The 26,113-nt window shown below is 46.8% G+C and overlaps 1 protein-coding gene across 5 annotated transcripts in view; it reads left to right on the plus strand.

Annotated features, from left to right (window-relative positions):
- Positions 1-26,113, plus strand: part of JADE2 (jade family PHD finger 2) — a 145,518-nt gene that overhangs the window by 29,588 nt on the left and 89,817 nt on the right. For all 5 annotated transcript variants that reach the window (XM_019535093.1, XM_019535088.1, XM_019535091.1 and 2 more), the window contains exon 4: positions 11,748-11,905. In XM_019535093.1, coding sequence (XP_019390638.1) covers positions 11,748-11,905 — 158 coding nt within the window. The remainder of the gene's footprint in view (positions 1-11,747; positions 11,906-26,113) is intronic.

The following is a 26,113-nucleotide window of genomic DNA, read 5'->3' on the forward strand; positions in this document are numbered from 1 at the left end:
TGCCCCCCATGCCTCCCCCGGGGGTGCACACAGTGGTGGGAGCTACCCGTCTCCCCTCCCTTGTACCCTTCAGACCAGCCACGCATGGCTCTTGTCTCCTACCCTGGCTGAGCAGAGCCTGTCCCAGCCCCAGCCCCACTCCTTCCTTCACCATGCGGGGCCTTGATTTGCACCCCCATGCCCCTTTCTTCCCCAACACTCCTTCCCCCCCACAGACTTACTGGCCAGATGCTGTTCTCCAAGCTGCTGGGCTGCACCCCTGGCTGCGTGCATGCTGTGGCTGCACACGTGCACACAGCATTTATTGGAGACATTATTGGCCACATCGACCAAAAAAAGCTGATTGCCAATAATGTCAATTTTCCTTTTATTGGTGTGGTGCTGATACAATATGGACTGATATATCAGCGTACCGCTTGATTTAGGGATACAGCCTCTGAATTGGAATTGCTAGACCTTAAATCCTGGGGTCTCCTGTGGGCGAATATTGGAAAAAAACCCTGGTCATACTCTGTACTCTCCCTTTTGGTTCTTTCCATTCTCTGTCCCTGTGTGACACAGGCTTCTGGGCAAGATGGACCTATGGTCTGATCCAGTAAATGGCACTTCTTACGCAATCTATAACCACCTGAAGAAGGACTCGAATCAGAGTGCAGATTGTAGGTTATGAAACTTGCGCCTTGCTGAAAATGTGACAAAGAGGACAAGGGAAATTTTGTGCTGTGGTAGGATGAGGAGGGTGGATTGAAACTGCATGGGGGGAAAGTCCAGTTGGCTAATGGGATTTATTGAAGGTCTTTGACAGTCATCCCATTCAGAGGGCCTGTACAAGGCAAAGTTGTGAGACAGCGCCTTCTTGGCTGACACACCAACATTGAACTAGAGATGTGCAAAACTAGCAACATGAGCTTCTACAGCTTAACTAACACCATCTAGATGGGCTAATGCAATCTTCATTTCCTTCGGATTGTGCACAGAAGAGACCCCTGCACCACTGATAACTGGGTTATATGCATCAACTAAGTCTCACTGAAGCCCTGTTTTGTGAGTGAATTTTATCTGTTTAAAAGGGATAAAATAATGACAAACACTTGTGCGGCGCTTGAGGTGAGAATAAAGTGATCTGGGGACTGTGCCCAGCGCTGGTGGAGTTTCCCTTTTTCTGGGGGAGAGAAGGATAGAATAGTGTGACCCTGTGACTCATGCTTTCCTCATTTATATCTCCTAATTAATGCATTTAGTGCTGGTAAAGCTTCTGGACAGCTCTGGTGACTAAGTCTGCTGAACAGGGACTGCCTGGGCACCAGCAGCAACAGTTCTCCTCCATTGCCCTCCTGCACCATGCTCCAGCCCTGATCTGGAGGGGGTGGGCCACCTCATGAGAGCTCAGGCCTCCAAGCCCATTTAGTCATTGGCCTTTTTACAAAGGTTGCCAAGAAAGGTGTGGTGCACATAGGTTTGAAATCTCAGCTCTCTCCTGCACCTTTCAAATCTGCCACAAGCCAGTTTGCAACAAGCCAGGAGGTTGAGTACAGAAAGGATGGAATAGGAATCCTGGTTGGAAGGACTTTTTCAGTGGGTGAAGATCACGCCTTGTGAAAGAGTGAACATCAGGATCATTGTCACTTAGCTTTGATATTCTCAGGTGAAAATTAAGCAAGGCACTGGCCTGAGGCTGTCATTTGCATGGGGGTGGTGGTGAATGGCATCTGCTTGGATTTACAGCACTCGGTCCATTTGTTGCTATTTCTTGGTGTTTTCCTTTGCACCCCATTAGAGTCATGTTCCTTGAGTGCACACATGACACAACAGAGTGCCAGTTTTGCTGCTGTGTTTTTTCTAATGCCTGTGCTTGACACACACGCCTCTCCTTCCCTTTGATTCCATGTGTATCATTCAGATCTTCTGAAACATCATGGGCCACTTTTCCCACCTAGGCAGTGAATCTAGTGACCCCTGGACTATATGACCTCCGATGGTCCCTGCCAGCCCTACTTTTCTGTGACTTTGTGACTCTCATAAGAGCAGTGCAAATGGCGTTTTGAAAGCACATGGTGGTTTGATGCTTCTGTGCCTCTTAGGATTGCAGTGCAGTAGAAGTGCCATACATTCTCATTGGCCTGATGTTTAATGATAATATTTATCACGTTAAAGCAAGTGTCTAGGCAGAACCAATAAGTCAGGAAAAGTAAGTGCCAATGGGAAAAAGACAGATGTCTGCCCACAGGAGCAATGCCAACAGTCTGTAGCACAGCCCCAACATGCAGATGTTGCGGAGCCTGTGACACCACACATCCTTTGGCACAGCTGCTTTTTGAGAACAAAAAGTGGTGTGGGTCTACAAGCACTGCCCTAGCAGAGTTGGGACGTGGGGCTCTTTTCTTTTTAGTTTAGTCACAAGGTAGTAGCTGGGTTGAGCTATGAAGAGCAGGGGTATCTCCATCATGCGCTGCATTGAATCTCCAGGGACAGACTACCAGGGGGAGTTTGCAGTTTGGCCAGGACTTTCCCCATTTGTTCACGGCACAGTAGGGTGTGGCAAGGTTGTTTCCCCTCCCTCTCCAGCCTCACAAAGGACATGGGAGTGAGGCCAGACTTTGAGCTATAGAGCATAGGGGCACCAAGAATGGTCCACTTGGCGCTGATTCTTGCTCTGAAGCACCTAAGTAGGCTTAGTGCCTCATACCCAATAATACCAATGAGGGAGTACTTGGACACCCACTTGGGTGCTCATCTGCTGTTAGGTGCACCTAAACATCTTTGAGAATACAGCTCCCTGGGTCTTGTCCTCTTGTAGGGCAAATAGGGTTATTCAAGACTGAGGTCCTAATTGTACTACCCCCTGCACGACTAGTGGGAGAGAACTACTGCAGCCTGTGCATTAATGGAGTCACCATGCTGCAGTCAGAGTCGCCATATTTTGCCTAATGGCTCACATTGGTTATTAAATTAGAGTTGTAGCCCTTTAAACAGTTGTTCATTTTGTTTGAAGAAGCAATTAACATCTTCCAAGCAGATCGGTGGACCCATGTTGCTAAGCAGCAGACCTTTAAAGACAATTTGTCAATTTCTGCAGAAGGGAAGAAATAGTAAACAGTCCTATTGAGAGAAAATTGCTTGTTTTCTAGTACACAAGTTTCCTTCCACCACCAGGTCTTCAGTTCATCAGTGCCCAATTTATCCTTTATTTAGTTTTCATAAATAATTCAGAAGAGTTTGAGTAGAATAATTGAGTCTTTCCCCAACCGTAATCCCAGACAATTCAAAACAAAAAGACATTTTAGATTACAATTTGAGCATATTAGCTGTTGGTAGATTTCCAGACAACTGATCTGCTTTCCTTTAGAATTTCTGTGGCGTTCTATCATTTCTAAAGTGTTCTGCTTTGATAGTTAATAATTTGAGCATTTCCAGTTCTTCATGAAAAGACAGAGGCATCATCATGATAGAGTGCTGGCACACTTGCTGCCTTTGAATGTGGAGGCTTATCTGTTTTCGAAGAAGGGCTAAATAAGTGAAGCAGTAATATTGCAAATCCAGCCTGCACTGTGCCTTATCACCTTCGGGGAAATAGATATAATCATACTTATTTGGCTCAAAATTAGAACTAAGCTTCTATCCTAATGTGAGCTGAGAAGCCAGAAGGGACAAGTTTGGGGGAAGATTTGGTGCAGGGAAAAAAGCAGGCTTGTGCTCTGTGCAGTCCGCGGTGAAAAAATATACAGAGTGCTGATACTGGCCCCCATTTTCAATCTTAAGGATTGCAGGGGATGGAGCGGGGGTGCTCTGCAGCCTCAAGGGAGGTCTTGCATTGCATTCACAGCACGATATTCTTCACTTCAGCCCCTAAGGAGGTTGTGAACCATTTGTAAAGCTGCCCATACTGTACTCAGCCTGGCATTCAAAGTCCTGTAGGCAATACAGCACAGGCTTTCAGTGGAAATGATAGCAGGGTCTGCTGGAGCATGTACACAGGGAAAAGTTGTGACCCCATCAGACATCCATGTGGACTTAGAAAGAATTAAATACATGACCCCAGGTAATATCTGTCAGCAAAGAAAATGCATTTATCGTAGTCTGTGGTGAGGAGCTGACCTCTGACATAAGCACAATCCTGTCCATACGAACCTCAAGACCTCAAGATGCAATGAGCCCCCCTTCTGCCTCAAGAAGGGCAATTGATTGCGAGTGCTTGTTACAGCTGCTCTGGTGTCTTTATGCCACAAGGATCTTCCTACAGATAGAGAGCAGGGAAGAGGGAAGGTGGTTGGGGCAAAGCTGCACTGGCCCTCAATTAGCAGGACTTTTCCATTCAGACTCGCTGTCTGCAGACAGCTTCCTACTGGCCAGGGAACCCATGAAGTGCACCTTTGTAGTCTGACTTTGCTGTGACATTTGGCCTGTGAATGAAAGTTTGCTTTTGGGGTTGTGCATATAATGGGTGCCGAGATGTGACAACGGTAACAACTTCATACATATAAATTGATCCTACTTTATTTTCTCAAAACTTCCTATTACCAGTGGGTGACACTCCCCATACCAGGGAAAGTTCCCTTGTTGACTCGCTGTGTGGGCTCCAAAGCCCTTGCAGCTCCTAAACATCAGCATGAGTTACGGAGACAATGAAGAGTGGTGGTTAGCTGATTTTGTCTTGCTGGCTTAGCCATCAGATAAGGCACAGGACTGGGGGTCAGGAGATCGGTGGACGCTGACAGAACAAGGAACAATGGTCTCAATTTGCAGCAAGGGAAGTTTAGGCTTGCAACCTTTTCACTAGGAGGAGTAGTAAAGCACTACAGCAGCATGGGATCTCCATCCTGATAGGTTTTAAGACCCATCTAGACAAAGCCTTGGCTGGGATGATCTAGTTGGGGACGGTCCTGCTTTCAGCAGGACTTTGGATTAGATGACCTCCCTTCCAACCCTAATTTTCTATGATTCTGTTTTCAGTTCTGTTACGGACTTGCATAATTTGGGGAAAGCCACTGCAGGTCCTTGTGCCTTTGCATCTTTACCTGTAAAATGAAGATAATGGGCCAGCTCTTCATTTGGCTTAAGTCTTCTTTGTCTGCCTCTCTTATTATAGCTGGTTCCCAGTCAACTGATTTAAGGATTAGACCTCAGTTAGGATTCTGAGTATCCTTCTCGTACAAAGGCTCCATTGTTGTTAGTGTCCTCTTTGCAGGGAGGAGGAGAAGGAGCTTTAGTTTTCTGAAGCAGTGGTGGAGGAGCCCAGACAACCACCCGAACTAGGTCACTGCTGGGTGTCACAATCTGCTGTCACTTACACAAGCAAATAAGGCCTAGCCCCTCTGACGTCTGTGTGGTTACTATGTGAGCCTTCATTTGCTGTGATCATACTTTGACTGGTTTGTTCGCCAAATGAAAATGGATGAAGATATCTGTAAAATGCTTTCTTTCTTTTTTTTTTTTAAAGGGCCTTTATTATTTAAACACAAATATTGTTCCTCTTAACCCACTCTACCAGGTGTTTTAGTCGTGCTAACAGGCCAGCGATCAGCACAGCGCAGGTGGGCCTGTTGTCACTTCCGGTGCTAAGTATGCACCTTTTGGTCCTCCCGGCTACTGTTGGCAGAGATAAATGTGCGCAGAAGCATCTGGTCCTTTGCAAGGCTGAGCTCTTTGGAGCATCTGGAACCTTTTGCTTCTGGGTCACCTGTTCAAATCAAGGTCAGACTGGGGTTGCTCAGAAATACGATCAAATGCCTGTTCGATGGCTTATGTGAAATGAGTTGGTACAGTACCTAACGGACAGCTGTCTCCATCGTTGAAGTGAGAATCCTAGCGTGCATTCGCCATGGCAAACTCGTCTTCCCTCTCCAGACCTGACTCTTGGTGAGCGCCCCCCAAAATGCTGAACTTGTCGGTTCCAATCAAAAAATATAGGGGCCATTTCCCAAGAGAAAACAAAAAGCCTGATACTGCAAATGTTCTTGAAGCCAGTTTCCTTGTAGTCGTGCTCTCCTGACAGGTTAGTATAATTGCACAATCATACTGCAGTAAACAATGAACTAGGGGGAAGAAAACACTCTCCTTGGGTTTCTGCAGGAGCTGTGTTACTTCTCCACCAGGCCTTGTCGGCAGTGCCAGCTTTTGACTCCCGAGCCAGGAAATTCCTCAAAGAAGTCTCGTGATTTACATATCACGAGCGGGTGACGTCATGTTTCTGATGATTTATTCAGCCGCGGCTTTGAAGTCGGTATCACCATCAGGTAATTGGCTTGGGTGGATAGTGAAGCACCCAGGGGGAAGCTGAGGGCACTTGGAAGCCAACAAGGTCAAGTAGCTGAAGGCATACTTCAGAGAGTCTGCAGCCATCTCAGAGGCAGGCGGCATCCCGGGGTCTGGTACTTCATGCAGGCTTAGCAGCTGTTTCAGAGAGGAGCTTAGGAGTGTCAGTCTTAGCTGCTGTGCTGCTCAGAATAAAATGCACTTGGTGCTTCACCTGAGGCTGGCAAAGGATACAGCCGCTGAGGGCCAGCACAAGCCTATAAGACACACTTAAGTCCTTACAATCAGATGTAAATGGGCACGGTGTTTGGAGTTCACGCACAGGGAAACGTTCCTGTAATTATGAATGAAGTTTTCTGACACCTCGGGTGCATGAGATGTACTGCAGAGCTGCCTAATTAGCTGCGCAGTAAACGTTTCTGCATCTGTACAGGAGGCCGCAGGAAACTAGAAAGCTTTGCAGCAGGTTCATCTTTGTAAATGTAGGTATTGTCCTGCTACAGAGTTTTTTGTGTGTGTGCTGCAACACGTGTAGACACTGACCCAGCTGGCTGGGGCACGGGGATATTTCAGTGCAGGGGCTGCCTGCCAGCTAGCACGGGGGTGGGCAAGATGCGGGCTGGGGGCCAGATGTGGCCTGGCAGGCCATTGTATCCGGCCCACGGGGCCCCTAACAAATTTAGAAAATTAATATTTATCTGCCTGGAGTTGCCTGTCATGCGGCCCTCAATGGCTTGCCAAAACTCAGTAAGCGGCCCTTTGCCCAAAATAATGGCCTGCCCCTGAGCTAGCACCTCACTGAAGCACCCTTGTGCCCCAGCCAGCCCCTCCACATCAAGTTGAGCCGGGTCCTGCTGCCAGCCAGGGCTGCTCCAATGTAGCTGAACATGCTTGATCCCAGGCACACGTTGAGACAGTGCACATGGGAACAATGAACATCATTAATACGCACTTGTAGATGCGCCCTCCTCTTCCTGTGCCTTGGGGAATTGTTGCCATCTCCACATGAGAGAAGAGGAAACAGGGAGGTCCTGGCGTAAATTTTCAAGTGTCCTGCACGTTTCGGGTGCCATAGTGTTTGTGTCCAATTCCAGACACCTTGGAAGTGCCAAGCTTTTGCAGCTTCCTCTCTCGTTGGTTGGAACTGGGGGTTCTCAGCACCTCTGAAAATAAATCCCTAGATATCTTAGGCTGAGCACGTCAGGGCTGAAAGACCCTACAGTGAGTTGACGCTTATGGAAAATATTGGCTATCAAGGTGGCTCTAGAAATGCTGTTTTATTTGTGCCGCACTGAATTGGCAAGTAGAGGGATATCAAGATTTTAAATGAATCTCGCGTGCTATCATTAAAATGCATACAGTCCAGAGAGGACAGATTGTCACAGCCACCAAAACAGAATTACATGTAGTACTTAACAGGCTAGCCAGCTGGTGGAGGCTCTTCCAGTGCAAGGTAAAAGGTTTGCATTGATGCTGAATTTTGTTTGCTTTGTATCCTTTGGAGATAGTCATTTGGTGACAGTGAGTAACTGAAACAGCCTTTAAACTGAATGATGACGTTGGGGAATGCAGATCTATCAGTAAAAGGGCATACATGTACATTATGTTTCAGCAAATGCTCTAGAACAGCATTGGCTTTATTCATTTTTTTATTAGCTTGTTATTACTTGATATTCACATATGCAAAACTGCAAGGACTGCAACATCTTGCCTGTTTCTTCTCATGTTTAATTAGCATTTTTCTTAATCTTATTTTAATTTTTCACACTGGCAGTATAATAAAATGTTACTGTGGTATTCTTAACAATTAAATTATATTGGCACATAGAGACTTCAAGGAACTTGACCTTTTTCAAACCTAGCCTGGCTTTGACTGTAGTAGCTAGACTATTAATTATGTTTTTATTGGAAGATGCATTGAGACCATGTCTGGGCAGTTCAATTTAGTTGTACATAGATGTGGTCAAAAGTGTTTCCAAACAAATGCATCAAGAAGAAGGGGCTGCTCCGCTAAGAAATACTGGTATAGGAAAATGGTTTATGTATTTGTACTTAGCTCTAATTGGGTTATCAACTGAGGCTCTGAGGATTAAATGAACTGACCTAAATACCGGGTCTCAGTTAGGGGTTAATGTGTAGTTTCATCTATAGGAGCTGATTTGGTTTCTAAAAGACCCTCCAGAGCATTTTATCTTTATATTGAAACTGTGAAGCCATCTTTGAATCATTTATTACAGTTCACGCCAAGCAGTAGTCAGTTTGAGAATAAACACTCAAAACTGATTAAACAGCATCTGAAGGAAACACCTGATCCATCCCAGCTCCGCAGATTGTTACACAGAAGTAGCCAGAGACAGCCTGATTAGACCTAGATGGCGTCTGGGTATTATTGCTGGTATTGTAGGTTATTATTTCAGATAATAACAGATGGCGGAGAGAAGGAGAAATCATCCATTTTCATTTACAAATGGTTCTTTATTCTCCAAGAGACAGGATCGCTCAAATCATTGCTGTCAGGCAATCCCCTGGAAGAAAAACCTTATTTACTATGATGGATTTTTTTGGAATTATTTTTTCCCCGTAGTGTACATCAGGGAAGAGACTCTGTAGGACCAGAAGCAAAACAGTAAGGGAGGATGAGTAAAATCACTATCCAAGGGGCTGAGGATTCGCAGAGAGGCTTGGCATAGATCTTGGAGGTGCAGTTTAATGGGTCAGTGAGAATCAGCGTGTGTTGGGCTTCAGGCTCTGGACATGTAGACAGGCATGTACAGCACCATTTAGTTTGGTTTTTTTCCTGTTCACTAAGCAAGCTTACTTTTTTTTCCTTCCAGGACTGTAAACAATATCTATCCTTTTGGGAAGGAGACAAAATTAAAGTGTGAAAGAGCTTTGTAACCTAGTAATTCCTTTGCATTTCCTTGCAGATTGTTAGAGAGCCCGCAGAAAGGTACCAGGTATTGTTCTAAACATCGTAGGCACCCAGTAGCCACCAGCGATTCAGACCGGCCGTTCCAGCGGAGCAGAGTTGGGAAGGTTTACTTGTGGCACGTGCATAAACAGAAAAATTGTTCTTGGCCAAATTCTCAACTCTCACATCCAGAGCAGAGCTGAATTTTCACTACCAGAGATACCCGAAAACAGTTGGCAAGTTCTGTAGCCAGTGTAAATGAGGATAGCTCAGTTCAGCCTACATTGATTTACACCACAGTCCTAGCTGGCCCATCTCACCTCTTCCTTTGGCACTCAGAAGAACGGCACCGCAGAGCATTTGTGAGTCACTTGCTGGCTCAGATGCTGTGCGGGGCAGGTGCTGCTCTGGACTGCACCACTGGAAATTCAGAACGCCCTCCGCTTAGCCCACTGGCGTTGGTGTGGCTTTCCTGTGGTGCAGCCGAGAACAGACTTGGATCCTGTGCTTTATCTGTGGGCTTGCTTTTCTCAGTATTTTTTCATGATCTGGACAAAAAACTGACAATGGTTACTCCAAAATATAATAAAAGTGTTTCTTATTGTTACTTCAGGTGGAAATGTTGAAACAAAGGAGGAGCAGCGAGAAGGACCAGGGGCCTTAGGGGTTTGGAGGCAGTTGTTCAGTGTTGGTTTTTTATTATTTGCAGTAAGCGGGGGGCAATGATTGCCATAGCTAGGAAAAGAAAGTCCTCCCTCCTTGCCTTTCCACGCATGCCTTCGGAGGTGGCTTTTCTTCCAGATATTGCTGGATTAGAATTGCAGTCAGGCAGAAATGGTTCTTTACCCCTCACCCTCATGCTTGCACTTTGGGACCAGCTGTTCTGGCTCTTAGAAAATACTGAATTTGCTTGTTAAGTCTTATAACTAAGAACTGGAGTTGTCCTTTAAAATACTGAATGTGTGATCTTTGGGCATGTCCTTGCATTGCTGGGTTGAAAAGTCAAGCGCTAGATTTTGTTCTAAAAGTGGGACAAGGTCAGCATCAGATAATCTAGCTGTTTTTAAGTGCCTCTGTTTGCACTGGTAGCTCAGACTATGCTTTAACAATGATGAGTTTCACTGAAAACACCCTAGCATGCTGTGTATGTTATTATGCTGTGACCTGAATGGAATAGTTTGCAAAGGCAGATCATAGAAGGTTTTTTGCTGATTTGCTTGCATTTGTAGCAGATAGCATAAACTAAAGCATGCATGGGAATCAGGTGGCTTTATATTCACAACTGCCTTATCTGTATCAGCCATTCAGGAAGAAAGGAGTCATCTGAAGAAAGTGAATGCAACAGAAAAGGAATCGTATTTTCTGTTGAGTACAAAGTGGATGTTCATGTAGATCTGTTAAGGCCATTGATCAGCTCGGGGAGGATAGCACACACTTTATTTCACCCTTCTTTAAGATGAGTTTTTTTCTGTCCCAAGCTGTATTGAAATATGCAGTTACAATTGTACATGCCTCTGGTTTACACTGATGTTTAGCGGAGTTACCTTTAACATACACTGGTGTAAGTAAGGTGAGCATCTAGGCCACTGCATTCATAAAGATTTGTACTACCTGGCTTTTTGACTTGTAATTTAACAGATGGCAAATAGTGTCTTCGTTGAATGACAGGATTGGAAAACAGGATAGTTCAAACCTGGAGATTTCTTAGTCACTGGACAGAGGTGCTGGTTACCAAGGGTTGAGGTTCTGGTTCTGTTCAGGCCTAGCTCTTGGCCACCCCAGTCTCGGAGTGATAAAGTGCACTCTCGTGCGGGCACCGCTGAGAGCAGTCTGTGGTTTGGGCCCTGTTGTCTCCTCGGGTTGTTAGCATAGTAATAACAATAAGCCAGATCCATCCGTGCTATCCCACTTCAGGGTCTCCACCTGCCCAGGGACCTCCAGGCTCCCCACTGGGAAGCCCAGAATTCTCTCCAGCGGCCATGTCTCCGTGTCTTTAGACAGATAATAACAACACGGTTGCAGTCTGCCAGGCCATCTCCCCAAGGCAAGAGTGAAGAACAGGAAAGTAAAAAAAAAAAAAAAAAGAATCAGAAAGTAAATAGACACTCTATTTAGACTTTAGTCCAGTCTGATGAGCAGCCACTTCAAGAGCCGCCCTCAGAGCACCTCTGCAGCAGGTAGGGGGAGCTGAGCTATGCCAAGGAGAACTCTTGTTCACGGGGAGAAGTTCTCATGCACCCTGTCCTAAGGGGATAAGAGCAAAATAGCTTGAAAGCATTGTACTACCAGGGATCCTCCCTTTTCAGGAGAGCTGTGGCAGATTGGAAGTAGGTCTCTGAGATAGACTGGCTTGATGAAAAACAGAAGGACTGAAGATGTATCCTAGCCTGTGAAAGGAATTTACCTATTCTGTGCTTTCACTGCTCCCGTGCTCCAAATAGGTCCTTCCATTTTCTCATGCTTGGCAGGAGAAATCCCTGAAGGCAGGAGAAACCTGAGTACTAGCTTCCTACGGTAAGGCTAATGTCTCATCTCTGGTAAGCCTTTTAAGTACAGACTTAAAAACCCTTGCTTTTTGGTACAGGTTTTTCGTACTGATCTGATAACAGCGATGAAGATCCCCGATTCATACCAGCTGAGCCCAGATGAGTACTATATACTTGCTGATCCCTGGAGACAAGAGTGGGAGAAAGGAGTCCAGGTGCCAGCAAGTGCAGAGGCAATACCTGAACCAGTGGTTAGGTAAGTGAGCATATTACTGTTTGCATTGCTAGATACATGCTGTCTCTTTTTCCTGTCCTTGGATGGTCTACTTAATTGCTTGGCATTGCTTTGCCCGTCTGTTTATTTGAGGGGCTTCCAAAATAATTTGGGTTTATATGGCTGTCTAAACTGTAATGCAGAGTAAATAAAGCAGGCAGGCTGGGAATGCATGTTAGGTGGAACTGAGTACCAGGCTGGTAAAAAGGGCTTAGGGGAGGGGGCAGATAGAAGCAGCAGACCCAAGTAGAGTCCAGCTACAGCTGCAGGCTGTGTTGCTGAAAGGGCTCCCAAGACTAGATGGCAGTATACAAGAGGGGAGAAGCAAAGGACAGAATCCTCTAGTGGTCCAGTAAAATGTAAGATATGTTGTATCTTTCTGGGCAGATAAATATCTTGTCTTGTAGCGATGTCCAGACTGGCCATGATGTTCTGGGAAGAGCATGCTTGAAGCAGCACAAATTTAACAGTACACCAGTGACCGTGTGCACAAGTGCCTTAGCTCAGATTAGCGTAGAAATTGTGTCTGTGATGGGTGATAGATTTTATGATACGTGAGCCAGTGTTGCAGCATTCACATTGGATTTACTGCTTAAAAAACCCCCCTCAGTGTGGCTGGGGAATGTGTTGACAGAAGACCGAGGTGCTAACATAGAGCTTAGGGATGCATGTGAACTCAGGCTTACAACTCCGCCCCACTCCCAGGGCGTATGAAAAGAGGCACCTGATTTTCCAGGAAGAAAAAGTCCTTCAAAGGCACAGTAATAATGCCTGCCTTAAATGAGGGAGCAAGGCACTGTCAGGGATGCCAGCACTCTATGTGCTCATGGTAATGGCATTTCAAAAAGGTCTTTGGGTTTGGGCAGGGTAAAATAAACATAAGACTCCACACAGACCTTAATTTGGTGAGTGACTTGTGGGCATATAGGACCCATCTAGAAACATCGCATCTCTGCCTAAGTCTTCCTGAAGTCTGTGGTGGTGATAAGACTTGGCCTCACGATGTGAGCCTGCTGTCTGTGCAGTGGATTTTCATTTTCACGCATTGCAGATACAAGACGAAAGCCTGAATTTGGAGGGGATGAAGGGGAACTGCGGCCATTAAGTGGGCAGACAGTCACCAAAAGCTACATAAAACAAGCCTATCAGTCTAGATAAATATAACATCAATAAATATTTAAATATAGGCAGCCATAAAAGTTAAGTAGCTGGTCCGATGGGAGAGGTTGAGTATACTGCTCTTGTCCATACAGCGGATGAGCACTTGGAAAAGAGTAGCAACATCATCTCTCTCTGCACTAAAATTCAAGGCGACCTTTTTATAGCCATGGAGTAACCCTTGTGCTCAGATTCCATAATCCTTATGGCATCATCAAGAAATTGCAGGAAAGGAGATCCTATCTCCTACCTGGGGTGCAAGTGTGAGACTGTATCTCAATTTTGGGGTCGCTGGTTTCTCCCTTCACAGAATCATAGAAACTTAGGGCTGGAAGGTCATCTAGTCCAACCCGCTGCTCAAAGCAGGACCAGCACCAACTGGATCATCCTAGCCAAGGCTTCATCTAGCCAGGACTTAAAAACTTCCAAGGAGGGAGATTCCACCACCTCTCTGGGTAACCTGTTCCAGTGTTTTACTACCTTCCTAGTGAGAAAGTTCTTCCTAATATCTAACCTAAACTTCCCTTGCTGCAGCTTGAGCCCACTGCTCCTTGTTCTGTCACCTGCCACCACTGAGAACAGTCTAGCTCCATCCTCCCATCTTCTTTGTAACCTCCCTTCAGGTAGCCGAAGGCTGCTATTAAATCTCCTCCCAGTCTTTTCTCTAGATTAAATAAGACCAGTTCCATCAGCCTCTCCTCCTATGTCATGTCCCCCAGCCCCCTCACCGTCTTGGTTGGCCTCTACTGAACCCTTTTCAGTTTGTCCACATCCTTTCTGTAATGGTGGGCCCAAAACTGAAAATAGAACTCCAGATAAGATTTTACCACTGCTGAATAGAGGGAATAATCACTTCCTTTGCCCTGTTGGCAACACTCCTACCAATGCAGCCACATATGCCATTAGCCTTTTTGGGCATACTGCTGGCTCATATTCAGCTTATTGTCCACTGTAACCCCCAGGTCCTTTTCTGCAGAGCTGCTGCCCAGCCAGTCAACCCCCAGCTTGTACCAGTGCATGGGATTCTTCTGCCCTAAGTGTAGGACTTTGCATTTGTCCTTGTTGAACCTTGTGAGATTCCTGTTGGGCCAAACCTCCAATTTGTCTAAGTTACTCTGAATCCTAGCCCTACTCTCCAGTATATCTACTACTCCCCCCAGGCTGGTGTCATACGTAGACTTGCTGAGGTTGCACTCTGCCATCTACCAGGTCACTGATGAAGATATTGAACAAAACCAGTCACAGGAGTGACCCCTGGGGCACTCCACTTGATACTGACAGTCAACTAGACATCAAACATTCATTACTACCCTCCGAGCCTGATGCTCCAGCCAGTTTTCTGTCCACCTTACAGTGCATTCATCCAACCCATACTTCCTTAGCTTGCCTGTGAGAATGTTGTGGGAGACTGTATCAAGAACCTTGCTAAAATCGAGGTATGCCACATCCATGGGTCTCCCCACATCCACAGAGCCAGTCACCCCATCATAGAAGGCAGTCAGGTTGGTCAGGCATGATTTGCCCCTCCTTGGCGAATCCATGCTGGCTGTTCCTGATCACCTTCTTCTCCAAGTGCTTAGAAATGGATTCCTTGAGGATCTTCTCCATGATTTTTCCAGGGACTGAGGTGAGGTTGACTGGTCTGTAGTTTCCTGGATCCTTCTTTTCCCCTTTCTTAAATATGCACACTATGATTGTCCTTTTCTTATCGTCTGGGACCTCTCCTGATTGCCATGAGTTTTCAAAGATAATGGCCAGCAGCCCTGCAGTCTTATCAACCAACTCCCTCAGCACCCTTGGGTGCATCCCATCTGGCCCCATGGACTTGTATGTGTCCAGCTTTTCAAAGTAGTCCCCAACCTGTTCTTTCACTACTGAGGGCTACTCACCTCCTCCCCAGACTGTGCTGCCCTGTGTAGTAGTCTGGGAGCTGACCTTGCTTGTGAAGATTGAGATGAAAAGGGCATTGGGCACTTCAGCCTTTTTTTCATCCTCTGTCACTAGATTGCCTTCCCCATTCAGTAAGGGACTCTCACTCTCCATGATCTTTTTCTTGTTACTGATATACTTGCAGAAACCCTTCTTGTTACCCTTCACCTCCCTTGCTAGCTGCAACTCCAGTTGCTCTTTCGCCTTCCTTACTTCATCCCTGCATGCCCAAGGAATACTCTTATACTCCTCCCTCATTGTTTGTCCAAGTTTCCACTTCTTGTAAGCTTCGTTTTTGTGATGTAGTTTACTAGAGGTGCACCAATAAAGATTTTTCTGGCTGATAGTGATGGCTGATTATTAACAAGCCATATTGGCTGATATCGATCCAACAGCCCATATGCAGCCCAGCAGCTTGGAGAGCAGCATCTGGCTGGTAAGTGTGTGGAGAAGAAGCGGGGGTGGGCAGATCAAGGCCCCCATGGTGAGGGAGGGAGTGAGGCAGGGACAGGGGTAGGCACTGCTCAGCCGGGGTGGAGCATGAGACAGAGCCATGGACAGCTTAACCGGGGAGCCAGTCCCACCACTGAGTGCCCCCCTGGTGGAGGCATGGGGGGCATGTGACCCCCAGATGTGTGCATGGGGCAAGAGCAGGCTGCCCTCTGTGGGCTCGGGGCTGGGAGCTGCGCCGGCTTCTTCCTGGTGGTGGGGCTGGGCCAGGGCTGCTCTTGGGGTGGGTGGGGCAGGCAGCGGTGATGCTGGGAGGGAGGGCTACAGGTTGGGCTACAGCCACCCCAAAATTTGCCAAGTGCCTTCCATATCGCTCTCTCCTAGTGCTGCCATCATCCACCCTAAGCACAGCCCCGGTCCAGCTTCCCTGCTGGGAAGAGGCTGGTGCAAACCCTGGCCCTGAGCCTACGACAGGCAGCCCCACCCTCACCCTGCGTACAAATCCAAGGGGCACATGTCTCCCATGCCTCCCCCAGTGATGCATGCAGCAGCAGGGACCCACTCCACCCCTGCACCCCCTGAACAGCTGTGTCCCATGCCCTGCCACACCCCGGCTGTGCAGTGCCTGCCCCTGCCCCTGCCCTGCTCCCTTCCTTACCACAGGGGACTTGATCTTCCCCCCCACACCCTTTCTGTCCCCCATGACCCTTCCTCCCCACAGACTTACTGGCTGGATGCTGCTCTCCAAACTGCTGGGCTGCGCTCCTGGCCCTGCACGCATGCACTTGGTATTTATCAACAACGTTATTGGGCACATTAACCAAAAAAGCTGATTGCCACTGATGTCAGTTTTCCTTTTATTGGTGGTGATACAATATGGACCAATATATCAGTGCATGTCTATCATTTACTGAAGAGTCCCCTGCTAAGCCAAGCTGGTCTTCTGCCGTACCTGCTACTCTTCCTGTGCGTTGGGATGGTTTGTCCCTGCACTCTCAGTGAGGTTTCTTTAAAGTACAGTCAGCTGTCCTGGACTCCTCTCCCACTCAGACTGGCTTCCCTGGGGATCCTGCCCATGAGTTCCCTGAGCAAGTGAAAATCAGCTTTTCTGAAGTCCAGGGTTTTTACTCTGTTGCTTTCCATCCTTCCTTTCCACAGGATCCTGAACTCAATCGTCTCATGGTTACTGCTGCCATCCACTGCTACATTTCCCACCAATTCTTCCCTGAAGAGCATGGCCCCTAATTGGCTGCTCTATTACTTGCACCAGGAAGTTGTCCCCAACACTCTCCAAAACCTTCCTGGATTGTCAGTGCACTGTTGTGTTGCCCTCCCAGCAGATGTCAGGGTGATTGAAGTCCCCCATAAGAACCAGAGCCTGTGATCAGGAAACTTCCATGAGCTGTTTGAAGAAAGCCTCATCCACCACATCCTCCTGGTCTGGTGGTCTATAGCAGACCCCCACCACAACATCACCTTCGTTGCTCTCTCCTCTGACCCTAACCCAGAGACTGTCAACAGGCCTGTCTCCAGTTTCATACTGAAGCTCTGAGCAATTGTACAGCTCTTTTACATATAGTACAACTCCTCCTCTTCCCTCCTGCCTGTCCTTCCTCGACAGTTTGTACCCACCCATGACCGTGCTCCAGTCATGCGAGCTCCCACCACGTCTCTGTTACTCCGATCACGTCACAGCTCCATGACTGTGCAAGGACTTGCAATTCTTCCTGTTTGTGTCCCAGGCTCCTGCATTCGTGTGCAGACACCTGAAGTAACTAGCTGATTGCCCTGATTTCTCAGGAAGAATGAGAGCACCTCCCCTGTTGCCCCCTCTTTCTTGCTCTTCCTCCAGGTCTCCCACTTCCCCACTTATCTCAGGGCTTTAGTCTCCATCCCCTGGCGAGCCTAGTTTAAAGCCCTCCTCACTAGGTTAGCAATCTGTCCGTGAAGATGCTCTTCCCTCCCTTCGCCAGGTGGATCCCATCTCTTCCCAGCAATCCTTCTTCTTGGAACATCGTCCCTAACAGATCTACTTTCTGGATGAGCTATAGATGTTTTGTGTCCTGTTCAGGGTGGTAAGCTGAATGGGCACTGGTGTAGTGTAGGGTAAACACAGATTTCATAGACATTAGGGCTGGAAGGGACCTCGGGAGATCCCGAGATCTCAAAGAGAACAGCCCATGGTCTCCTGTTGGCCAAGGTGGGCATGAGATGTGTGAACAACAGACGGGCAGTCATGGACCATTTGTTTCTTATCACCTTGCTCATGTGTGCTACCCTTTTTCTCAGCCTATGTTCATTTTTTTGGTTGTTTGTAAGCTCTTTGGGGCAAGGACTGCGTGCTGCTCGGGGTTAATACACCGAGTAGCACAGTGGGGCTCCATTTTCAGTTAGTCCTTAGGCACTGGCATAATCAAGATGATTAATAGTAATAATCTGAAGCTAACAGATACCATCTCTGTATCTGGCATGGAGTGTGTCCTGACCTACACATACAGGTCAGAAAAAAACCCCAAGTGAATTGTATGAAGAATTTGGGTTTGGGCCAGGTATGTTGCAGAGATTACAGAGTGTACCCAAGTTTCCCATGTCCATTGTTCCCCAAGACATACACCCTGTTATATACTCTGTGTGACTGCCAGTGTCGGGTGAGTTATTTGCCAACAGCGTGTCCATCTCCTTTACTGTCTTCCTTTTTGTTCCTCTCCCACTTAAGTTGCATGAGCTTTGGTTCCCGTACGGCTACCCTGGAGACCCCTGGGCACGGTTAATCTTGGAAAACCTCTTTGAAAACAATGCTTTTTTGGAGCTTGGTGAGGGTTAGAAATGGGACAAGGTGCTTGCAGAACATACGCAGAATATTTTGCTTTGCTCCTCAAATGGTGGAGGAATTTCAGTTAAGTCAATAACCCCGTCTGGAGCACAGTTTGTCCCTCGGTGACAGCAGCTGCTACTGCAGCTGCCAGCTGAAAGTTATGAAGTAAACTTTTGTACACGCTCCTCCCCCTCCCCAAGGAAAATACAGAAAGAAATGAAACTTTAATGAGGAGTCTGAACACATCAAAAGGGAAGTTGTAAAAGGGACTGTCGAATTGATTTAATCCTTGAAAAAAACTGGGGAATCGTTTTTGTTTTTTTTTTAGTCATCTGAATAGCTAACCACAGTCTGGCCTCTTAAACGTCCTGCTCCCAGGCTGGCGACTGGTTTTGGTGCTGTTTCAAGGTGAAAAGTGATAGCTTGGCATTCCCTGTGCTGTAGCTGCCCGTTTGAAGCCAGACTGAAGTGATACTCTGAGAATTCACATGTGTGCAAATCGGCTTTGTTTCCAACATTTTGTTTCTTTGCTCTCTGAGCCAAATCTTCCTGCCCAGACGTGGCCCACAGAGTGCCTGGACCGCTGGGGAGCATACCTGATACACGTAGAGTGAGGCTGCACAAAGGCACGGGGGGCTAAACGTCCCTCTGCAAGGGACTGGGTTAGACAAGGACATGCCCATATGCCCACGACCACCACGTCCACTAACCCAGCCTTGTGTTCACTGCCCTTGTGGCATGGAGGCCAGCCCGTTGTTGTGCGCATGCAACAGGATTTAGCCTGGGGTCACTAGGCGGAAAAACCACAGCTTCCGGTATCACTGGGGCAGGCATGGCTGAGCTGTCCACTGGGGCTTGCAGAGTTTCAGCGTCCTGGCCTGCAAGATACTTCGGCATCTTCACTCCAGAGGGATCAGATGGAAGGTTAGGGCCTCTCTCCTCAAACTGAGCCCCTCCCAGGACACTTCGGTCCCACTGCGCCAGCCCACCGCTTCCAGTGCTTGCATACGGTCGTTTTCACCGGTGCCCAGTGAGCAGACAGAAGTGCTCCAGCTCTGAATTGGTAGCAGTTTACCCCCACCTCAGACTCGCTCTGCACTGGCATACATGAATGTGCCTGGGACTGGGACGCAGTGACGCACGTCCACAGAGAGCACATGGTGATTCTTTCAGGTTTTTGCTTTTAAAGTCCAGAAGCAGCTTGCATCACCCAAAACAGGAAGCAGAGCAGATGTATGCGCGTGCTCTTTCTGCACAGCGCAGTCATCGGCCCAGGTGTTTCCCAGCTCTGTCACTAATGCGATGGCTGCAGCGAGGAGAGCGGGGATCGGGATTGGATTCCCTGGTGTGTCCTCAGTGAAAGTAGCACTCACCTTTAAAATGTGTCCTTGTCTCGATGGAAGAGACAAATACTCTTCACTGTTGATGACTGCATTTTAGCTGTTTGAAAGGAACAATCTTACCAGGTCCTACAATTTTACTGTCCTTAAAATATGTTTTTTCCTGGTGTGAGGGCTTGCCTTTTTGTCCTCCCTCCCGTTCTCTTCAGAGGTCGTTAATTTAAAGTTGAAACTGCAGTTTTCTGTCTTCATAAACAGCACTGCACACATTTGTTATTTGTCGTTAGTGTGAAGCCACAGGGCTTTGCTTATGTTAGGCCATGCAGTAAGTCCTTGCTTTGTTGTGTAAGTAATTTTTTCCGTTTGAATGAATGATTTAAAAAGTAGCACAGCAGCACTATCTCATGAGACCCAGGGACCCAGGAAGTCATGCCTCGAAAGGGAAAAAACCCAAATTGGTTTACAGTAAGTGAATTTGGAAGCCTAATAATTCACGCCTCTTTTTATGGCTCTTTTAAAACTCATGTTCAGATATGCAGCATAAAGCACCCAGCTTTCATTTTGATTAAGACTCCAGCGCACTGCTGTCATTTACCATTGCCATTATCAAACAGGTATAAAGGGGCTGTGGTGCCAGGGGAGGATTAGGCCCGTTGGTTATAACCAACCAAGAGACAAATGCCCCATGTTGACTCACTGTGCACTTTGGACAGGGATCTGTATGTGAAATTCCTAGAGGGGGGAGAAGCCCCACCAAGGTCTGCCCCACCAAGGTGGGGGCCAAGGCAAATGATGCATCATAATAGGTTTAGCAAATCTTACTGCAACCCACAATACAGTGCAAAAAAACTGGCTGGGGAGTTATAGATCACATTTAGGCAGGGTGGGGGTGGGGGTAAGGGTGTGGATCATTTCCCACCCAACAAATAATCCTCTGGCTCCTGAAAGGATGCCATCCCCAGCCTCTGCTGTTCTTTTCATCTTTCAGCAGGGATCTTAGGAACAAGCTCTCTCTGCCTGTGCTTTGCCTCTAGGTTTTGCAGATCCAAAGCTGAAAATGAGATTTGGAAACATTTTCTTTCTCTAAGATCTAACATGTCAAATCTGTGGGTGAGGCAGAGAGGAAGAGATTTATTTCAAGGAGCACTTTCCTCAGAAAATAGCATCTGAAATTACTGAAACCTTAAAACAAACAGGCTTTTGTTGGGGAGCCCAACTTGCAGCGGAGCTGAGAAGAAGGTAATGAAGGAGGGAGGCTCATCTTTTGGCCCTGGGTCATTCTGGCGTGGTCCTCACAGCCTTGTCTTGCATTGTCTAGCGCTGAACCACGCTTAATTCTATTGAATGTGTGAATGTCATTAGTGTCCATCAACACATCAGCCCAGTTTGATTGTGCATGAGATCAGCTGGCTGGTGGCACTTAGCGGGGCTGTTTCCTCTACCTAGCCATTTTTGATTCATCAGTAGTTGAAAGGGGTTTATTCTGGACAAATGCATGCCTGAACATTTCCCAAAGTTTAAAGGGCTCCAGCACAGAAATAAAAGCTATTTGAAGCTGAATGAAAAGAGGGGAAATAGCGGCTAACAGCAAGTTTCCTCACTGATAGGAATTGGAATGACAGGTTGCCACACTTCACTTACGCACCTCACGCTGCCATTGCCCTGCTGTAAAGGAATCAGGTAGCAGTGACAGCACTTTGCATAGCTGTAGAGCCTGTCCTCCCAGAGCCGCAGCCGGCTGCATGGGTATGGGGGAGCCATACCCATTTCAGAGATTCATCGTTTGAGGCATTCTGCACCCAGTAGGTCTGGCACCAGGAGCACCATAGCCCCTTAGCATGGTGCTGGGCACACGCCAATAAGAGACAGAGCTTATTGGCAGTTGTGTAGAAGTACGCTCATAAGGCTTCTGTGTTTCTAGCTGGGGAGCTGGTGCATGTGGGTTATGCCAGCTAGTGCTGCCTTGTACGGTACAAACATACCTAGCCTAAGCAACATGCTCAATGAATCAGTGACAGGGCTTGAATAAAAATCAGGAGCTATACTTCGTGGTGCATGTGCTCTTAGAGGGCACTTCAGAAAAGCCATACGGGCCCTAAGATTCAACGGCAAATAGTAATCAAACCAGCAAAGGTGGAGATGTCAAGACTACATTGATGACGTCAACAGATATCTCTGTAATGTAAAGAGCTTGGGGAGGACCTCGCACCAGAATTTGTTCTGGAACTAGAAAATACTATCACATCCTTCCCACGCCAGCATCGGGAAAAACTACTCCCCCCGCTCTCCCACCACAGGAACTTTCTGTGTGCTCCCAAAAATCCACAAAGAGGGGTGACCCAGGTAGACCCATTATATCCACCTGTGGCACCCACACTGAAGAGCAATCAGGATCCATAGAAACTATCCCCAAACCACTTGTCACTCAAAGAACAAGCTTTCTGTAAGACGCCCCAGACTTCTCCACAGCATTCAGAACATCAGCCACCTCCCTGAGAAGGCTAAATTTGCAACCATGGATGTCACCCGCCTGTGCACTAACATCCACAGGCACTTCTGCTTGCCTAAAATACTTGCAGGAACATAGAGTACACTCAGATTTGCAGCAACATGTTATACAAATCATCCACTTCAGCCTCACCCACAACAACTCCACTTTCAACAGTCATCACTTCCTCCAAGCCAAGGGCACAGCTATGGGCAAAGACGGCACTTTATTATGCCAACCTCTTCATAAGCCACATGAAGGGAAACTTAATAGGAACAGCACCATTATATTTGCATTATACCTGCATTACATAGAGAGATTTTCATTGTTGGGTCTGAACACCTGGACTCACTTATTGACTCCCACCACAGGTCTAACAACTATCACCCCTCAACCAAACATTTTCTGGAATGCTCCTACACTAATACCGACTTCCTAGATATCACAGGTTGCCCCGCAGCAAACCTCTATATACAAAAGACCCATGGACCACCATACCTATGTCCACAAGGTCAGCAGTCATCCCAAGCACACCAAAAAGCTGTATTATACAGTCAGGCTCCCAGATACCAGCACATCTGCTCTGAGGAGAACATTTGTGATACCTACCTGACCAGACTAAAATCTGCTTTTATACAACAAGGGTGCTCCTGTAGAACAATAGACTGTGCCTTTGATAAATGTATGCAAAAACCCAGCAGTTACCTGCTACAATCCAAAAAGAAACTGCCCTGCAGCCGCACACTTTTGGTGGTCACCTATCGCCCAACGTAGGAGCAGATCAGAAAAATCATCAAACAGCTACAGCTTAACACTTGACAAAGATCAGACCTTAAGAGAAATATTAACAGTCCTCCACTCCTGGCTTTCAAACAGCCCTGTAAACTTCCCCACCTCATCAGCAGAAGCAAACTCCCCACTGCCCAACAGACATCAAGTGGACACAGCCGTGCCTTGGCAAGAAATGCTTTACCTGTCGACACATCTCTACTACAGCTACAATCAACACCACACCTCCCATAAGAAAATGTTCAGAATCCATGGTTGCTGCACATGCCTTTCCCACAATGTGCTATAATTGATCCAGTGTACCAAATGCCCTCATGGTAATCACATGGGTGAAACCAAACAGCAGCTATGCACCAGAATGGACTCTTGCAGAATAATACACACCATTAGAAGCACATTTTTCACAGAGCAACCACTCCTACCCTATCCTTGTTCTCAAGGAAAATATATCTAACACCTTTAATAGGTGGATTTGGGTATAAAAATTCATAAGCTGGCTGGACACTAAGAACTAAGTACTTGATATTGATTTCATGGGACATTATAATGTACCTGATTCCTGAATTCTTTCCACAGGTGAGAATAATCCTCCTCCCTCTTGACAGGTCTTGATCCCCTAGTAATCAGCCTCTTCCTTCTGCTAATTGTGGGTCTGCTACCCCAGGCAATTTCTCTTACCTCTTCCTGAAACTTTTATTTTTTTTCCTATGCTGTGCTTAGCTCATTGTGGTCAGACCTGAAGAAGAATGCCGTGCATTCAAAAGCTTGTCTAACTCTCTCCTAACTGTACAGTTGGTCTAATAAAAGATATCACCCTAAGAAATCCTTGCCTTTTGCATAATTTCTGGACTATCACAGCTATAGCATCTATCTTATATTATGACTTCTCCACACATCAGATACAAGGAAGGTTTCAGACCATGGCTCCCTTGGACTCAGTCTTTCATTCCATAGTAGTCAAGTCTAGTTTACATATGGTCATAGAAGACAACATTTAACCCGAGCGATAGCAGCACCAAACAGGGTAAAGAATGCAACCAAGGTAAATGTTAAAAATAAATTTTGTCATCTGCAATCCCTTGGTTTGAGAATGATCTCTACCCTGACATAAGAGTCCAATCCTGGAGCCACATATCCATCCATAAGGTCTTGGAAGACCCAGGAGAGGTACAGCAGACACCATTAGCATTGTCCCTGTTTTGCAAATGGGTTATTGGGGGCTCAGCAAAGCTGGTGTGAATTGTCCGAGGTCACACAATGAGTCAGTGACAGAACTGGGAACAAAGCCCAGGCATCCTGACTCACTGCTCCTTGCTCTGAATATTTAGAAAACACCATGTTACTGTAACAGCTTATATGAAATGGTGAGGCCTCTGTTGTCTCCGAATCAGGAGCATCCATTCTTTTCTCTTCAAGCACCTGAGGTGGTTGCCAGACTCTGCCTGCTGGCCTGATTCAGTGTTTGATGTAGGAATCTTACTTTGCAGATAAAGTAACCACACAAAACTGTGGCCTCTCTGCATTATTCTAAATGATCAGTGTTGTCTTTAAAAATCTATTTAGTTAATATTTTGGCCCAAGAGTCTTTCTGGAGACAGACCAGGGGATACAACTAGCATCCGGTGCCATTTCTCAGATCTCACATTAAGTACATGCTGTATATTCTGTGTCCCGTGAATTTTCTCGCAGCAGGAGAAAGAGAAGGAAGAATTCTTCTTACTGGCTGGTTTCCCAGATATTTTTGGCTCTACTGTTCCTCTCCTTATGTAGGTGTTGTGGCCTCATTTTAACAGGAAACAAAAGTGCTGTGGCAACATGCGGAAAAGGAAAAAGTAGCTTGTGCACCATTAATGGGCAGATGTTTCATGTAGTCCCCCATTCCTGCTGACAGACAGAAACCTGGGCCTGTCAGTGGCAATATAGGAGGATGGAGGTTGCTGATGTGTCGTGCCAAGGGCAGAAAAAATGTGCCTGAGCATGTTTCCCTGTGTCTTCCAGGCCCTGGATGCAGCTTCCTTAAAACCCCGACAGAGAGATTCGACAAATGGCCAGAAATGTTAGTAGCAGTTCTCACTGTTTGCCATTGTGAAAGTGTCTAGTGATCGCAGTTGGGCCAGGCCCAGTTATGCTGAGCACTGTACAAATATTTCTCCTTCTGCACTATTGGACTTGGGCTATCATGAACATGCTCTCAAAGCAAGGCGTATCCTGAGTATTGAAGAGCACACTGTTGAGACTGATTTCCCAGCTTGTACTGTGTGAACTAGCACCCCTTGTTCTAAGGTTGGATTTCCCTTTCCCGGTCTGTGACACTAGCTGGCTGTTGACTCATCCACAGCTTCCATTTGGGGTCAACAGCAGAAGGGGCAGGCAGAATTGTGCAGTGGCCTCTGTGTCTTTATAGCAATATTTATTTAATGTGATCCTATTTTGTTTTTACTTGGGTGGATAATGAAGATGTGCCCCCTGTCTCTAAATTGGCACCTGGATTTAGAAGCACTTTCTCTAAAGTATAATCCTAGTACTTAAATGGATATTTCGTGTCTACGTATCCCTATACCTGAGCACACCAGCCTTGACATTTGCCCTGATCCTGTTACACTATCAAATATATATACAATTCCTTTGCAAATCCTAAAATCCTGAGACTTATTTAATCAAAAGAAGGAAACAATCCAAAGAACAGCAGATCTAGTTGTGTTTAGGAGATCATAAGACCTTGGAGAAGTGACTTAGGCCAAAAATAAAGCTTTCTGTTTGCGTGTGATGGGCCGGCTTCAGGGATGATGCTCAAGGGCAACCAGCGCAGTTTCATTAGGGGCAGATCATGTCGGACCAACCTGATTGTCTTTTATGATCAGGTCACAAAGGCAATGGATGCAGGTGTCGCCGTGGACGTAGTCTTTCTAGACTTCAGCAAGGCCTTTGACACCATCTCCCACCCCATCCTCATTAAAAAGCTAGGCGGCTGTGGGATTGATGCCTACGCAGTCAGATGGATTGCAGATTGGCTCAAGGGTCGTACTCAGAGGGTGGTGGTGGTGGACAGGTCATATTTGACCTGGGGAGAAGTGGGCAACGGAGTCCCCCAGGGCTCAGTCCTTGGGCCTGCGCTGTTCAGTTTCTTCATCAGCGATTTGGACAACGGGGTGAAAAGCAACCTGTTTAAATTCGCTGATGATACCAAAATTTGGGGTGAGGTGAGCACGCTAGTAGGGAGG

Source organism: Crocodylus porosus, unplaced genomic scaffold (assembly GCF_001723895.1).
Source record: "Crocodylus porosus isolate Cpor-Errol unplaced genomic scaffold, CroPor_comp1, whole genome shotgun sequence".
Classification (NCBI taxonomy): Eukaryota; Metazoa; Chordata; order Crocodylia; family Crocodylidae; genus Crocodylus; species Crocodylus porosus.